Source organism: Oratosquilla oratoria, chromosome 21 (genome assembly GCF_046742065.1).
Source record: "Oratosquilla oratoria isolate Oo_2021 chromosome 21, ASM4674206v1, whole genome shotgun sequence".
In the NCBI taxonomy this organism is placed as follows: domain Eukaryota; kingdom Metazoa; phylum Arthropoda; class Malacostraca; order Stomatopoda; family Squillidae; genus Oratosquilla; species Oratosquilla oratoria.
This window is the reverse complement of record NC_134797.1, coordinates 60558935-60577609: the sequence shown is the minus strand read 5'-3', so window position 1 is coordinate 60577609 and position 18675 is coordinate 60558935. Positions and strand designations below refer to the sequence as shown.

The window sequence follows — 18675 nt, the reverse complement described above, 5'->3', positions numbered from 1 at the left end:
CATCTTTATAATGCTCAGGGCAGTGGACAGGATGCAGGGATGACCCATCATCCAGGAGGTGCCAAGATGTGAGGGAGGGAAGAGGGTGGAGGGTAGTGGAGTATGTAGGGGATGGAATGGGTGGGAGTGGTTTCTATGCCTTTTTTTTGGCTACCTCCCATGTAAGGGGGAAAAAAGCCTTTGGTATATGCATGTACGTATTTACTAAGTTTCGTGTTCTTACTAGTATCTCTTCTACTTCCCTTTATGACCTTAATTTACACTTCCTCTATTTCCTTTTCTAATTCTTGCTCATCTTTTACTACTCTCAGAAAATCTCTTGTAAATATTTTCTCTTCTTTGCCTCTCATGACCCTAACTGGGTTCTCTTTTTCTTTTAGACCAAATACTACTATACACTTCTTTTTGTCTATTGTATCTCACCAAATTTTCTTTTTCCTTGATTACTTGAATGACTTTTTTTTAGTGTTCTCCTGCATTTGTTGCTGAGCAATTTCCTTCAAAGATACCCTATCCTTTTTGTGATCTTTTTACCATTCCTTCTCAAGATGCTATATTTTTTCCTTGCCTATTCTTCCTTTAATTTTCTCAGTCATTGCCTTCATTTGTTCATTGATCTCTTGTATGGTCCTACTATTTGTGGTATCTTTGCTTTTCAATTCCTCATTTTCATGTTTTACCTCAACCAATTCTTTTTTTTTTAGGGCACTCACTTCCTGATTTGTTTCAGCATTTGCTTTCTTTAATTCACTAATCTCCTTGTAAAATATGTTTTGTTGTTCAATGACTCCCTAAAACTAGATCTTTCAAATCCCTTATTACCTTCTCCATTCGAACCCTGCTCAGGGCGAGTTGAACTAAGGGCATGGTTCATTAAATTTCACACTACAAAGTCCAGTGTCCTAGCTTCCCGATAGGGGGAAGTTTGTGATGTTAAATGAAATCATCACCTCTTTCATGTTTAAATCTGGAAAATAGCCTTTCTTCATAGTTTTCTAGTAATCCCCTCAGTCCTAATGGAGTCTCTAAGCTCATGTTTACCTTTTGTTTCACTGCTTCACCACCAGGGGTCTCATCAGGCCTGTTTTTGTTTTCTTCCATCTTTTTTCAGTACTCACTATTTTCACTGTATTAACTTACCTAGGGCACTCACAAGTGCTCCCCCTTCCCATTTAACACAACTTAAGTATCCTACTATTGCAGCACTGATGAGAGGCCCAGTTTTTAATGTAGTCCCCAGGAGCGCCAGTTGTAGACGTTTACAGGCTGACAACTGATATGTATTTACTTGGTTGTATCTTACTGGAAGGGGAGTGATGCTCATGGTGTCCTGTCTTTGTGTCTCGCAGTGTCTAGTTTGTTCTTAAATTCATGTATAGTTTTTGCACACATCATTGTTTCTTCCAGTTTGTTCCAGACATCCACCACTGTGTGGAAAGCTTTTTTTTTTTTTTTTTTTTCCATGTGTGTGTGTGTATTTACCTAGTTGTATTTTATGGGACAAGAGCTATGCTCATAGTGACCCATTTTCGTATCTCTCCGCATCCAGGACCAAGTATTGGATGTTGGACACATGATTAACTGCTATGACACTCCTGGATGAGAGCTCAAAGCTCATATATGACCTGATCTATAGGTAATGATGTGACCTTACACACACACACTGAAGTCCTTGCCCACAAGTGTTGGAGTGCTTGTGGCGACGCGCCACCAGTCTAAAACTAGACTGTCCGTGATGCATATATATATATATATATATATATATATATATATATATATATATATATATATATATATATATATATATATATATATATATATATATTTTTTTTTAGCAGGTCATTTCCCTGCACGGGCTATGGGGTGAAAGCCCGTCCTCCTATAGGCCAGTTATGCTGGCCTATCTGGGGGGTGGATGACGAAGGTTGGCAATTTTATTTTTAGTGAGGTTTCTGAGAAACCTCTGAACAAGTCCCTGTGGAGTTGTCTGAGGACCCGCTCTCAGAAAGAGTATCGCTGGACACTCTTTCAGGTAGTGCCTCAGATTCGTCACCGGGGCCTCACAGTACGGGCAGCGCTTTTCTTCCTCAGGTATTGTATGCACTATCTCCCAGGCGCACGGGTACCCTAACCTGAGTCAGAAAAGCAGAACCTCATCCCTTCTCGTTAAGCGCCATCCTGTTGCCAACCGTGTGTATTGTGTTGCGACCGAAAACTCACCGGAGACCGGTCGGCAGACCCTCGACTTAGGCCTACGTACCCCACTTGTCATAGTTGGCAAGTGTAGTGAGCAAGAGCGTCCAGAAGAAAATTAAATGGGCCAATCAGGAGCAAGTACAAGTTGCCTGGGTCCGCACCAGCCTCCTTTATAAGGAGGGGGACCAAACTGAGAGATCGGGTCACTCCAGGGTCACCACTTTGTTGTGGTTAGGTTCGGACACACCAGGGGAATGAAACTCACAGTAACTCTATGTACTCGGCTTTATTTAAATCTAAACGCGTAAAGGGAGAACTTGACTCCAAGATCGACCTGGTTAGGGCGTTCCACCAGATTCCTGTGGCACCAGAGGACATCCAGAAGACAGCAAGTGTCACTCTGTTCGGTCTTTTCGAGTGGAAAATGTTGTCATATAGCCTGCGTAATGCTGCCTAGATGTTCCAGCGGTTTATGGACCACGCCCTCAGAGACTTCAACTTCGTCACCGTCTACATCGATGATATATTGGTGGCCTCTGACAATCACGACTAACACCGCCAATACCTCCGCCTTCTCTTCCGCCGACTGCAAGAGTATGGTCTCCGTATCCACCCATCTAAATGCCTCCTAGGAGTGTCATCGCTCGACTTCCTCAGTCATCGCATCTCAACAGCAGGCCTGCACACTCCCTCAGAAGGTGGACACCATCATAGACTTCCCACAGCCAACATTCGTCAAGATGCTGCACCAATTCCTTGGGATTGTCAACTACTATCATAGATTTATCCCCGATGCAGCCACCAAACTCGCACCACTGAACGACCTCACCAAGAACCGTTCCAAGCAGTTGGTCATACCTGTGAAGTGGTCTCCTGAAGCTACCCAAGCATTTGGGCAGGTCAAGGCTACTATTGCACAGTAGCCTTGACAGGCCTGTCCTTCCCAGTTGCCCACGCCCCCACCTTCCTTACCACCAATACCTCCTCCACAGCAATAGGCGCAGTCCTCTAGCAGAGGGTCAACGGACAGCTCCAACCGATTGCATTCTTCTCCAAACGACTGAATCCTTCCCAAATGCTCTATAGTGCATTCGACAGGGAGCTTCTGGCTATATTTTTAGCCGTGAAGCACTTCCTCTATTTCTTAGAAGGCCGGCCATTTACCATCCTTACCGACCACAAACCGCTCACCCATGCACTGGAGAGGATCTCCGACTACCACTCACCAAGAGTCTCTTGGCAGCTGTCATTCCTATCCTAATTTGATACTCACATTGAGTACATCAAGGGAGAGGACAAACAAGTGGCCGACGCCTTGTCCAGAATTACCTCCAGCATCCTCCCCGATCACCACCACGTCGACTATGCCCACATCACCGCCTCCCAGGGTAACGACGAGGAACTCCGTCTCCTACACCTGCATGACACCTCCTCCCTGCAGCTCCGACAGCTCCCCAACACTCCTGTACCATTGTGGTGTGACGTCTCTACAGGCAAACCCCGGCTGTACATCCCCGCCTGTCATCATAAGGATGTGTTCTCGGCATTCCACAACCGCAGTCATCCTGGTATCTGGGCAACACAACGTCTCCTCACGGATGGGGTTGTCTGGCCAGGCATCAGCAAAGACGTCAGAGAATGGACCCGCACCTGTCTTCCCTGCCAGTCTTCAAAGGTCACGCGCCACGTCCACGCCCCACTCCAACGTTTCCCTACACCCACAGCATGCTTCCAATCAGTCCATGTAGATATTGTGGGCCCCCTTCCACCGTCCCGTGGCATGCGTTACCTGCTCATGTGTGTCGACAGGTACAGCAGGTGGCCAGAGGCGATCCCTCTCCCGGATACATCTGCCGAGACAACAGCCCGTGCTTTCCTCTCCGGTTGGGTATCCAGATTCGGCGCCCTCCACACCATTGTCACCGACAGGGGCTCCCAGTTCGAATCTGATCTCTGGTCCAGAATGCTCAAGTTCCTTGGCACCAACCGCAACCGGACTACCGCCTACCACCCTCAAGCCAATGGACTGGTAGAAAGATTCCACCGACAGCTGAAGGAGTCGCTCAAGGCACAGTAATCTTCTTGCAACTGAGCCGATGCCCTCCCCCTGGTGCTCCTCTCCATTCACAACACTTCCAAAGTCGACAGTGACGTGTCTCCATCTCAGCTAGTGTACGCTGAAAAGCTTCGCCTTCCTGGGGAGATTGCCACCCCCGCTGTTGGCGATCCGGATCGTTACGCCCTCCTTCAGCTCATCAAGGAGACTTTCGCCAACACCCGCCCACCACCACCTTGGACGCCACAGTCAAAGCCAGTGCATGTTCCCCTGGCCCTCGCTGCTAGTGACTATGTTTTCGTCAGGCGGGACTCCAGACGAACCCCTCTCCAACTCCCGTACAATGGAACCGTCAAAGTCATCAGCAGATCAGCTAAACACTTCCTCATCCACCGAGGTGTTAATCCAGATCGCATCTCCATCGACAAGCTTAGGCCAGCTTACCTTCCCCTTTCTTCTCCTAACAACGCTCCCCATCACCTCCAATTTCTCTTACAACATGGTCCTTACCCCATCCCCACCACTGAGCAATGCCACTACTGAGCAACGCCCCATATTGAGTGTTCCCCCCCGAACCTCAGGACACCACCCCTCCCCCAGGACAACTCGTCCCTTCAGGCCAACCCTTTCCACCTGATCCCCCAACCCCACGCAGCCAGGCTCAGTCAGATTCCTCGTGGCAACCACCCCCTCCATCACCCAGGCCAACCCTGCATTCCACCACCAGTGTTCCCCCAGGCCCCCAAATCCCTAACTTCCCTCCGAACTCACCCTCCCATTCACTGCAACCATTCTCACCTAACCATATATCCCCACAGCTCCATGCCCAGCCGAATCACCCTCGCCAACACAGCGACCACGCCTCCAGCACCCTGCCGCCGCCTTTTCCATCATCCAGGCCGTCCTCTCCGGAGATGCCATCTGATGGCACAATCACCCGTTCTGGTCGGGTGGTAAAAAGACCGGCCCGATTCTGCCACATCACTCGCGTCTCGCCTTACCCTCCACGGCGATTGCTCCCAAAGAAGTGGGGGAGTATTGTGGCGACACGCCACCAGTCTAAACCAGACTGGCCGTGACGCATTCTGACCCAAGCTTATATATGTCCCATAGTGGGCAAGCATAGTCAGCAAGGACATCTGAACGCAAGGCAGCTGACCAATCAGAAGCCCGGAAAACTCGCCGGAGACCGGTCGGCAGACACTCGACTTAGGCCTATGTACCCCACTTGTCATAGTTGGCAAGCGTAGTGAAGAAGAGCGTCCACAAGAAAATTAAACGGGCCAATCAGGAGCCAGCACAAGTTGCCTGGGTCTGCACCAGCCTCCTTTATAAGGAGGGGGACCAAGCCGAGAGATCGGTTCACTCCAGGACACAACACCTTCAAGCAGCTCTCCGCTCCAAGCAGTACCCTTCTCCAAGCAACAGTCATCTCCAAGCAACAGTTGTCTCCAAGCAACAGTCATCTCCAAGCAAGTCTTCTCTAAGCAACAGTCGTCTCCAAGCAACATTCATCTCCAAGCAACAGTCATCTCCACATGTCAAGTTCTCCCTTTATGCATTTAGAGTTAAGTAAAGCCAAGTACATAGTTACTGTGAGTTTCATTCCCCTGGCATGTCTAAACCTAACCACAACATGCTGACTGAAAATGTAGCAATGCTGATATTTTTTAGCTCTGGGTGGGACTAGAACTTGGATTGCTGAATTAGCAGTTGAGAATGGACCACTGCACCATCAAGCCCTATGTGTCACTAATGTGTAGTAAGCATATGTCATCACTGAAAACTTTTATTTTTTGTTTCATTACCAATAGCATCACCTTTTTTTCTATGTGTATTCTAATTTGTGACTTTTTCCATAACTCTTCTTGGGTTCAACTTAGCAAGAGGAGCAAGGGCCCTGAAATCAAAGGGTGTAAGAACTCATTCAAGTGACTTTAGTAACAGTTATATCAATAGCACACTAGATGTGTTTGTGCCCTGCCATGTTGAGGTGTCAACAATGATCAGCAGTACAAGTCATAAACATCTAGTTTAAGAGTAAGGTCAATGACACTTTCTGGAATTTCAGGCCTCTACATTTCGATGGTCCTGAAGGCTCCAATTCTTCATTCAATTATTCCTGATATTTGCATTCTTCATACATTTTCTACATCGCCCATAGGTGCACAGCGAACTCGTGTAAGAAGTGACGCTAACGATTCTGGTGGTAACTTTGCGGCTAGTGAAACATCACAGGAAAAACCACCAGCTGTGAATTCTCTCACCCTGCAGGCAGCCAAAACACTCAATTTGACTCAGCTTACAGCAGCTCTCCTCATTGCTGTCGATCCTACGGAATACAAGGTGCCACCATCCCATTACCACACTTCTGTGCTGCCTTCCTTTCCTCCCACAACCACCACATCATAGTTGTATCAGCATTTTGTCCCTGTTCTGTCTCTCACTCATTTCCCAAAAGTTCACTATTGTTTTCTTATCAAAATAGCTGCTATATGAGGAATGATTTACTGAGGTAGTATATATACCTAGTTGTATTTTGTGGGAAGGGGAGCTATGCTCGTGGTGTCCCACCTTTATATCTCGCAGTGTCTAGTTTGCTCTTAAACTCATGAATGGTTTTTGTGCACACTATTTTATTGTCCAGTTTGTTCCAAGTGTCCACCAGTCTATGTGGAAAACTTTTTTTCTTCAGATCTCTTCTGTAGCTATGTTTTTTTATTTTCTTTCCATGTCCTCTTGTGCTTCTCTTGTCCCAGTTTAACAAGTCCTCTCTTTTGAGTATTTCTGTGCCCTTCATGATTCTGTAGATGGTCAGTAGGTCACCTCTCTCTCTTCTTTGCTCCAGAGTTGGTAACTCCAGTTTAGCCAATCTCTCCTCATATGGCAAGTTTGCAAGTGCAGGTGCCATTTTTGTTGCTGCTCTCTGGATTCTTTCTATTTTCTTTATATTCGTTTTGGTACTGGGTGACCACAATGTCGCCTCATATTCTAGTCTAGGCCTTATCAGTGTGACCAATATTTTTTTTAATAATTTCTTTGTCCAAATATGTAAATGCCACTTTTATCGATCTTAGCAAGTTGTAGGATTCTCTGACAATTTTGTTTATCTGTTTATCATAGGACAAGTCGTTTGAGATAATTACACCTGAATCTTTTTTGGATCTCTCCTTCTTTGTATACCTCCTTGGTTCCAATTTTATATTGCCCTGCTATTCTATTTTTGCTTTTTCCAAACTCCATTATGCTACACTTGTTAATATTGAAGTCCACTTCCCATTTCTGACTCCAGTTCCATACTTTATTCAGGTCTTCGTGCAGTAATTTGCAATCCTTTTCAGTTTTTACTTTCCTTAAATAAGTTTATGTCATTTTATGAGGTAAATGGATGTATTTACCTAGTTGTATTTACCTAGTTATATTTTACAGTAAGGGGAGCTATGCTCGTGGTGCCCCGTCTTCATATCTCATTTTATCTAGACTGTTTTTGAATTTGTGTATTGTTTTTGCACACACCACTTTCTCATCTAACTTGCTCCAAATGTCTATTACTCTGTGGGGAAAGCTGTTCTTTTTCAGATCTCTTCTATAACTGTCTTTCTTGATTCTCTTTCTGTGTCCTCTTGTATTTCTACTATCCCATTTTATTAGATCCTCTCTATCAATAGTTTCTATGCCTTTCATGATTCTATAAATAGTTATCAAATCTCCTCTCTCTCTTCTTTGCTCTAATGTCTGTAGCTCAAGTTTTGCTAGTCTCTCTTCATATGATAGTTTTGAGAGTGTTGGTGCCAATTTTGTAATTGCTCTTTGTATTCTTTCAAGTTTTGTTATATATTTTTTTGTACTTGGTGACCACGTCGTCGCTGCATATTCCAATCTTGGTCTTATCAAAGTGACTAGTATTTTCTTCACCATTTCTTCATCCAGGTATGTAAATGCCACTTTGATTGTTCTTATTAAATTATAAGTTTCTCCAAAAATCTTGTTTATATGTTTCTCAGGTGACATATTATTCATAATAATGACTCCTAGGTCTTTCTCGTTTTCTACTTTTTTATTTCTTCTTCTCCCAATTTATATGATCCCACTATTCTTTTTTTGCTTCTTCCAAATTCCATTATACTACACTTCTTAATATTGAATTCCATCTCCCACTTCCTACTCCATTCCCTTGTGAATCAATCTTTATCTTTGAATATCCTTTTGGCTAGAGCCACGAGAGTACATTTGTCTATAAAGCTGCTCTTGGCATTAATTCACAAGAGCAAAGCTTTTGGCTGGATTGTGAATAACTAGCTATTGGAGTCTTGCTCTTAAGTCCGGCAAATGAGAGAAGATTCCCTTGCTATATTTTTGAATGAAAAAAAAGTACACACATGTATATATATAACAAAACCCCATATCACCCTTACAGGGGAGATGGCCATCCAAGGCATGCATCCATCTTTCACCCACCCAACACTTTGTTTTTCCTTTCATCTTAGCTCCTTGTAAATGAAGAACCATTCCTTTCCCCTATCCACTGCCCAAGTCAGGAGTAATGCAACAAGACACAACACCTCCACAGCAGGGCCCAACAGCCAAAGCTGGTTTACCTCCATCACTTCATTATATGACAACCATCCTCACTCCACTCAAAATGCAGAGCAGACGAGAAGAAATTCCACCTCACTATGTCAGTTTACCATCCATTCAGACTCTCTCCATTTACATTTGCCCATGGCCCTTCCTGCTTAACAGACATTCCCCATGTACACCAAGCCCCTTTCATGCCATCTATCCATCTTATTCTTGGTGTTCCCCTCAAGTTCACTCCATCCACATGTGCCTTCCACAATCTTTTTGCCAGTCTTTTTTCATTCCTTCTTTCCATATGCTCAAACCATCCCAATATTCCTTCCACAATCTTTTTGCTAGTCTTTTTTCATTCCTTCTTTCCATATGCTCAAACCATCCCAATATTCTTTCATCAACCTTATCTACTAGCCCTCTTTTTACCCCTACATTCTGCTTCATCTCAATTCTCACACTATGTATCCTCTTAATCCCCAACATACCGGTACTTCTTAAAAATTTCATCTCAAACACATTCAAACTCCTCCTTCCTGCCCACTTAAGTTCTAAGTCTCTATCCTATATAGTAGGCACAATCACCCCTTTGTGCTGTCTTCCTTTGCATTAATTCCCAGATACCCATTCTTGTGACACTTTTCCCCAAGATATTTACTAGCTTCCCTCATTCTACAGATTACCTCCACCCACACTCCTCCATTCCCTACCACTTGTGGCTTGAAATACATAAAACCCTCCATTCTCTCTCTAACACTTTCACTCATAACCAACCTCAACAGTCTTCCCCATCCCATATATCTGGAACATCTCCCACATTGAATTCCTGTTGGCTATGTCATATGCCTTCTCAGGGTCCATAAAAGTTCAAAAGACATCCTTATTTGTTGCAAAAAACTTCTCACATATCTGCCTTACAATATATATATATATATATACACACACACACCCTCTACTTTTCCTAAACCCAAACTTCTTCACCAGTTACTCCTTCCCATGTTTCACCTATTACCTCAAGAGATCGATTCAGCTAAAACTACTACATCCATATTTGTTGGGTGGGTACAATACGTTTTCCCTCAGCGCCACCTATATAAGGAGGCGTGCGGGCATTACCGGGGATTCCCCAGGTCAGGTTTGAGTAATAATAATAATATCGTTACTCAAACCTGACCTGGGGTAAAACAGGAATCCTCATGCCTTACCTGGGGCTAATCAGGAACGCCCTCTAAACGCGGGAAGTGAAATCTACTCACTAACCGTAAATTACACACACACACCTCTCACGAACATAGCCGCATCCCACGCACAAACATATACACTTCCTTTTTCTTCGACTAAAATTCGCTTCCTTTCTCACTTTCTCTTATACTACATCTTCTCATTTCAGTTTACCTCCCACTAAAGATTTTTCCGTTTTTCCCCCTTTCTCTACTACTACGCCTCCTACCATTTTCTCAACTTTCGTTGGTGATCCTAACCCCGTTGGTAACCCCGTTGGTAATCCCAACCTCCTAACCTCCGGCGTCGGGCGCTTCCCTCCAAGCTCCTGGTCAAGTCCTCCTATGCCATGACAACAATCTAGCCCCTAATTGCTCGCGATTCGCCCGGTGGCAATAGCCCTCTTTTATACACTACTATCTTTTCATTTTCTAACAGACGTTCTTCCCCTCCCACAAAACCCGATCCCGCGCAAGCGAGGTGGTCTTTTCTTGAATTCCAGAATTCCAGAATTCCCTGACAGTCACTGTACGTTCGTAGAGCAAGGACCCAACATGGCGCAGTTAGTTCTCAAGTACCTACGATTGCTCAAGATGCCCCCACCTCGCCGGTCACCACGCTCGACGCCTTGGACCATCACCGAACAGCAGCAGGCCATCACCACGCCACAGGCCAACATGACGGCCCTTGGCGCCCACAGCAACACATCACCCACATCTCGGGTATCCCCCTCGGCTACTCCTGAGAAATGTGACCTGGAAATGACCCCGGCAGCCTTCAGGTCTTGGAGACGGTCAATGGAATGCTGGCTCCTTCTATGTAAATGGCCACAACAGGATGCGGTCCACCACATCAGGCTCCTCTGTACTCCATTACTGCAGCGCGCGATAGACGCCAGGTTCACCCTCGCCGAGTGGGACGCCCTAACACAACAGGAGTCGTTAGATGCCATAGGTAAGTTAGTACTCCGCTCCTCGAACAAAGCGGTACAGTGGGCCGAGTTCTTTAATATTGCCCAGGGGCAGGACGAGTGCGTCAGTGACTATTTCATAAGGGGTGCTCAGAAAGCTAACGACTGTGCGTTTCAGTGTCCCCAGTGCAATTGCAACCTCTCAGAGTACCTGCTCCTGAAAAAGCTTACGGTAGGACTGCGTGACACGGTGTTAAAACAGCAGGTGTACCAAGTGTGCGATTCTACAGACAGCGTTGACGCCCTTAGGGCCATGTGTTCCGCGTACGAGGCGGCTCGCCGGCACGCCATGGACGAGAGCTCATGGCGGGAACCCGGTCGTGCGGCTGGCACCGCACAGGTCATCGAAAACGAGAACTGCCCGCCTGACGTTGCGGCCACCACGGATGGCAAGGCGCAGCCCTCGCGTACCTGCTGGAACTGCGGTACCACACACGCCCTGGACAAGGCTTCTTGCCCGGCCAGGGAAGCTTACTGCATCGGATGCAAGAAACGGGGCCACTTCAAGAGGTGCTGCAGGAGCTCGAAGCGCCCCAACAACGCCACGCCTGCCAACGTCATCTCAGGCTCCGTGACAATAGCAGGCACACAGGTAACCCGCCAACCCACCGTGGAGGTAACAGTTACGCATGGAGGGGGAGCCAGGCACCGCACCGCGGCCATTGCAGACACCGGCGCCCAGGTGTGCGTCGCCGGGGAGGCTCTGCTGTCCAGGCTCCGCATTAGACCCGCGCAGCTGCGGGGGCAGGCGGCCTTGCGGGACGTGGCAGACCTGCCACTACAATGCCTCGGATCGTGCCGGTGCACCATATCCTTAGGCGGCCTTGCAGCAGAGCAAGACGTATACATCATACCCTCTGCCAAGTCGCTGTTCCTGTCGCTCAGCGCGTGCCAGGAGCTGGGATTAGTGCCCGCCAGCTTCCCCCACTCCCGGCCGGCGGTGCGGACGCTGACGGCAGAAAGTACAGCTCCTGAGTTCGGTCAGCCACCTATGAGACCTGAGACAATGCCATTCCCGCCACATGAGGAGCAGACGAAACGGCTGGAGGAGTGGCTGCTACAACACTTCTCGGCCACAACCTTCAATACCACCAGGAATCCTCTGCCGGTGATGGAGGGCAAGCCCCACCACATCCACCTGGCACCCAACGCCATCCCCCACGCCTGCCACAGCCCGGCGTCGGTGCCGAGGCACTGGGAGGACGAGGTGAAGGCCCAGCTAGAAGAAGACATCAAGCGGGGCGTCATCGAGCCCGTCCCGGCAGGGGAGCCCACGGAGTGGTGCGCCCGCATGGTGGTGGTACCCAAGAAGTCTGGCCAACCTCGGCGCACTGTGGACTATCAGCGCCTCAACGCCGCGTGCCGAAGGGAGACGCACCACACCCCCGCCCCTTTTGACATGGTCTCTGGAGTCCCCAAGCACTCCTTCAAGACAGTAGCAGACGCCTATTGGGGGTACCACCAGGTTGAACTGGACAAGGAAAGCCGCAGTCTCACCACCTTCATCACCCCATGGGGAAGGTTCAGGTACTGCCGTACTCCCATGGGCCACTGCTCCGCCGGCGACGCGTACACCAAGCGTTTTGACGATGCCATTCAGGGCATTACGAGAAAGTACAAGTGTGTCGACGACACCCTCCTCTACGACAGCAGCATCGAGGAGGCTTTCTGGCACACTTACGAGTTCCTGTCGACATGTGCAGCCAAGGGGATTACGCTGAAGCCGGAGAAATTTCAGTTCGCTCGGAGGGAAGTCGATTTCGTGGGCTTCCGTCTGGGCTGGGACGAATATAAACCCACGGATGAACGCCTTGCGGCCATCAAGAACTTCAGCATGCCGGACAAGCCCTCCATCTCGGACATCAGGTCGTGGTACGGGTTCGTGAACCAGCTCGCCCCCTTCCTCACCACGGCCCCAATCATGAACGACTTTAGGGAGCTCCTGAAAAAACCATGCGGCAGATCGGTATATTGGGACGAGCAACTGCAAGAAAAGTTTCGTCGAACCCAGGACACCATATGCCAGCTGGCCAAGGACGGCCTGGCGTACTACGACAAGACACGCCCGACAGTAGCCATCACGGACTGGAGCAGGGAAGGTATCGGATTCGTCATCCTGCAGCAGTACCGCTGTTGCCCCCTTCTGCTGCAAGGCGGGCTGGCGCCTGGCCCTGTGCGGCAGCCCCCACCTCACTGCTGCTGAGGCTGGCTACGCCGCAGTAGAGGGAGAAGCTTTAGCCGTGGCGTGGTGCCTCCAGAAAGCCAGGCTGTTCTTGCTGGGATGCCCGAACCTCACAATTGTCACCGACCACCGCCCCCTCACCAAGCTCTTGGGGGACAGAGCTCTGTCAGAGGTGGTCAACCCGCGACTCTTCCGGCTAAAGGAGCGAACATTGCAGTACCGCTTCCAGGTCAAATACCTGCCCGGGAAGAGAAACGCCGCGGCGGACTTTCTATCCAGGTACCCGGCCCTCAGAAGCCCCCCATCGGACGTTGATGCGGACCTGGACGAGGACCTCGCCGAAGCAATCGCAGCTGCGGTGATTGCCACAGCAGGATACGAGGGTCACATCCTGGATGAGTCAGCGGTGAGAAAGCTCGCCGCCAACGACCCCGTGTACCAACTACTGCTGGCCAAAGTGCTAGCCGCGGACTGGCACCAACACAAATCACAAGAGGTGACCTGCCTGCGCCCATTCTATGGCGTAAGAGACAGGCTGGCAGTTATCCAGGACCTGGTGACGTACACATTCGAACAGGGGTGTGTACGCCTCGTGATCCGAGTCCCTCCGCCCACAGGTGGCTGCGAACTTACACGCCGGGCACCAGGGGCTCGACTCGATGCTGCGGAGGGCAAGGCAATGCGTATACTGACCCGGAATGGAGGGAGACCTGCAGCACTACAGGGCATCCTGCACGTCATGCGAAACACACGCCCCCTCGCAGCCCGCGGAGACACTCGTCATCACACCGCCCCCAGAATACCCGTTCCAGTCTACAGTGGCAGACATGTTCCAGCACGAGGGAAACACTTACATGGCGTACGCCGACAGGCTCACTGGTTGGCTGGAGCTTACCCACTTCCCCTCCGGTGCCACATCGCAAAGAATCAAAACCCAATTGAGGCGTTACTTCACGCGATGGGGTGCCCCGGAACAACTGTCCACCGACGGAGGTACGAACCTGGCGAGCGAGGAAATGGCTGAATTCCTTAGGGACTGGGGCGTCACAGCACGCCTATCGTCAGCACAGTACCCCCAGTCGAACGGGCGAGCAGAGGCGGCAGTAAAATCAGCCAAGAGAATCATAAAAACCAACACGGGCGGCGATGGGACATTGGACACCGATAAAGCCTCCCTCGCTTTGCTCCAGTACCTCAACACTCCACTGCGAACAATAAACAAGTCCCCCGCCCAACTTGCCGCCGGCAGACAGCTGCGCGACGGGGTGCCCACGGCCCGTTGGCACCTTAGGGTGGACAGGCACTGGGGCGGAACGCTTCGCCAGAGAGAGGTGCAGATGGGGGAGGCTGGTAACACCCTGATGGCCAACAGCACGCCCAGACACCTTCAACCCCTGGCCCCCGGTACCCGCGTGAGGGTTCAGAACCAGGCATCCGATGTGTGGGATCGCACGGGCATGGTAGTGGAGGCGCTCCCTCACAGGCAATACACCATCAGACTCGACGGGAGTGGCCGCATTAGCCTCAGGAACAGGAAACACCTTAGGCCTACTTCCGCGCGAGCACTACCAGAGGCACGGAACGAGGTGACCTTAACAACCGAGCCCCCATCAACTCCTTCTCCACCCCAGCAACGCCTGAGAAGACAAACGAAGCGCCCAGGGTGGCTAAATGACTATATCTAATGTAGTGTACGCCCATTGTAATGTATAACGGGCACTGTCCCGTTGCACTCACAGTTGTGACGAACTGTATTCTATTTTGTTTCTTTGTATGCCTGGCCACTTTCGTTTCCTTGTGCCTTGTGGCCTACTGTACGTGACATTCGTCAGCTCAATGTGTTCTTGTTAGCACACATTATCTTGGAGGGGGGATGTTGGGTGGGTACAATACGTTTTCCCTCAGCGCCACCTATATAAGGAGGCGTGCGGGCATTACCGGGCATTCCCTGACAGTCACTGTACGTTCGTAGAGCAAGGACCCAACAATATTTGTTCCCTTTTCTTTTGTTAAAAGAATCTATACAAGCACTCTTCCAGTCCTCTGGCATATTTCTCTCCCACAGGCACATATTAAGCAACTTCACTAGCCAATCCACTGAAACCATCCCTCTAACCCAAGTGCCTTACCAGCTGTCATGACTTTCAGTGTTCCTTGTACCTCATGTTTTCCTATAGCCATATAATTTTCTTTTCCCATCACAGTAATTTTCCTGGCATCTTTTACTGCCAAAATCTGGCCCTCCCTATCCTCCTGCACTTTAAATAAAGTTCTGAAATACTCTAATCATCATCCCCTTACCACCTTTATTTCCATTAATGTATGTCTCTCTACACACTTTACCTTTTCCTCTCAACCTGAGTAACCACTCTCACTCTTTTCATTTCAAAGTTGGTAGATCCAGTGCTATTAGTCTTTCCTGATATGGTTTATCTGCCAAGCTGGGGATCAGTTTGGTTGCTAGCCTTTGTATTCTCTCAGTTTTGTTTATATCCTTCACTCTATGTGGGGACCATACTACTGACACATATTTCAGTCTTGGATGGATTAGGGTTTCAATGAATTTTTTCATAATCTCTTCATCCATATAGTAAAATGCCACTTTGATCTTCTGCAGTAATTGGTATATCTTTGCCACAATCCTCTGATCTGTCTGTCAGGTGACAGGTTGTCTTTTATCAACACTTCAAAATCTTTCTCATTTTTAGCTTTTGTAATGGGTTCACTTCCCAAGGAATAGTTTAAGGATGGTCTTTTGTCACTATTGCCCATTTGGAGTACTTTCCATTTTTTGTTATTGAACATTATTTCCCTTTCTTGGCCCCATGCAAAAATAGTGTCTAGATCTTTTTGTAATAGTCTACTGTCCTCATAATTTTTCACTTCCCAAGGAATAGTTTAAGGATGGTCTTTTGCCACTATTGGCCACTTTCAGTAGTCTGCATTTTTTAGTATTGAACCTCATTTCCCATTCTTAACTCCATGTATGACATTTTGCTTGATTGTGTCATCAAACCTCATTCATTGGATAAAAGTTACTAAGAAAACAAATACTGCATAATAAAGTTTGCTTCTTATTATTAAATATATGTAAAATAGCTGAGTGAAATATACCGGTGAATTTCATATACCACTACTAGAGTGCACTTATGCTAATTGATTACTTTTCAATGGTTTTCTTCTAGTCAGCCATTTGGTGGAGCCATTCCCTCAACTTTACAGTTCTACGAGAGGAAATTGTTGACTTACAGATTAAGGTATGGATGAACCTATCAGTTCTTATACATACATACATATACCAAAGGCTCTTACACAGGGGGTAGCCAAAAAGAAAAAGGCATAGAAACCACTCCCACCCATTCCATCCCCTACATATTCCACTCCTCTCCACCCTTCTCTTTCCCTCTCATCTTGGCACCTCCTGGATGATGGGTCATCCCTGCATCCTGTCCACTGCACTGGGTCAGAAGCAGTGTCGCAAGACATAGCACATCCACAGTAAGGCCGCTTCATAAATTCGGCAACCCCCCCCTCTCCATTCCCTCATGCAGAAAAGGAGAAGACGGGGAGAAATCCCTTCGGGCTGTGTCAAATTATTTCTCATACATACTTCCTCACCCCCCATCCACTTCCCCTTATGTATTACAGCATCATCCATACACAACCCTTCTCCATTCACCCCTATCCTCTGTCCTCTCCTGTCCTTCCTCACCAGACATTCCTCTCTTTTGTAATGCCCCTTTTACCCCATCCATCCATCTCATCTTAGGATGCCCCCTCATACTCACTCCTTCCACCTCTGCATTCCACACCTCTTTTACTAATCTTTCTTCACTCATTCCTTCCATGTGTCCAAACCATCCTAATACTCTTTCATCAACCCTATCTCCCAACTCCCTTTCCACCCCAGTTCTCCTCCTCACCTCCTCATTTCTCACTCTATCTAGCCTAGTAACCCCTATCATACTTCTCAGACATTTCATCTCAAACACATTCAAACTCCTCTCTTATGTTCCATGTTTCTGTCCTGTACAGTGCTGTGAGCACAATCATTCCTTCATATAACCTCCTCTTAGCATCCATTCCCAGATGTCTATTTCACATTACACTTTTTAATTCACCAAGGCATTAACTCACTTCTCTCAATCTACATTCTACCTCCACATCCCACTCCTCCCTTTCCTGCCACATTCGCACCCAAGTATCTAAAACTATCCACTTCCTCCAGTCTCTCTCCCTTAATGCTTACTTCTAGCCTGCTGTCACTCTCTTCCCTTGTACATCTCATAACCTTACTTTTGCCCACATTTATCTTCAGCTTCTTTCTTTCACACACCTTCTCCAACTCTGTCACTAACTTCCTCAATCCCTCTTCTGATCCTGCTACAAGTGCATTGTCATCAGCAAACAACAACTGGCTTATTTCCCACTTTTCTCCATTTTCTTTAACCATCTCCAGCCCCTGACCCACCACCCTTGCATTCACCTCTCACACCACCCCATCCATGGATAGATTGAACAGCCAGGGCGACATAACGCGTCCCTTATGAAGTCCCACCTTTACCTCAAACCATTCACTCTCTCCATTTCTAATTCCATTATTACTAATTATCATTATTATTATATTTATTATCATTATTATGTGTTTTGGGTGTCCATGCTCTTAGGGGAGGGAGTGGGGGAATATCAGATAATTTTTTTGGGTGGAAGATAAACTGAGAGTGGAGGGTAGGTGGAGAAAGAAGAAAAGGGCTGAAGGTAGAAAGTTGATTAGTGTAAACTGTTGAAATGAGAAAGAAAAGGAGCAGGAGTACAAGGAGAAGCTGAGAGATGTGTGGGAAGTGGTGAAGGATAGAGCAGAGGTAGGAATGGAAGAAGAATGGGGGTGTTTCAAGGAGGGAGTGACAAGGTATGGCTGAAGAAAAGAAATGAGCATTCAGAGATTAGTTGCAAAGTTGGACTCAGGAAACATATGAAGGGTACAAAGAAAAAATAAGAAGCAAAACATAATATAAAGGAGACAAAGAGGAGAACAGATGTGAAATTGGGGAGGAACATGACAGAAAGTTTTGAAAGTAATAAAAACATGTTTTGGAAGGAAATTATGAGAGGAAGGGGGGAGGTGAGTCAAGTAGAGAAGAAAAAGTAAAAAGCACAGATGTTAATGGAAGAGAGGCAGTAAGGGGAAGATGAGCAGATTATTATAGAGAGCTGTCGAATGTGGAGGAGGATAGGGAGGGATTGGTGGTAGCCATGGCAGGCACAAAGAAAATGACAGTGATGGGAGAGGAAAATGGAGGAGAAATAAGAAAAGATAAGGTACAAGTAGTTTTGAAAATGATGAGAGCAGGTAAGTCACTGGTTGGATGGGTGTCATGCTGAGTGTCTGAAGAAGGGAGGTACTGTATAATAATAGTGGATTGGTAAGATTGTATAATGTTTATCTAAGGGAGGGTAGAATGGCAGAGGACTAGAGGA

General features: G+C 47.7%; 1 protein-coding gene across 7 annotated transcripts in view; it reads left to right on the top strand.

The window, feature by feature from the left end:
* The window catches only part of LOC143036983 (uncharacterized), a 64834-nt gene that overhangs the window by 27855 nt on the left and 18304 nt on the right, over positions 1-18675 (top strand). For all 7 annotated transcript variants that reach the window (XR_012967448.1, XM_076205080.1, XM_076205081.1 and 4 more), the window contains 2 exons: positions 6417-6598; positions 16383-16454. Coding sequence is in view for 6 of the 7 variants with exons in the window: in XM_076205080.1 (XP_076061195.1) it covers positions 6417-6598; positions 16383-16454 (254 nt within the window). In the remaining variant the exon portion in view is untranslated. The remainder of the gene's footprint in view (positions 1-6416; positions 6599-16382; positions 16455-18675) is intronic.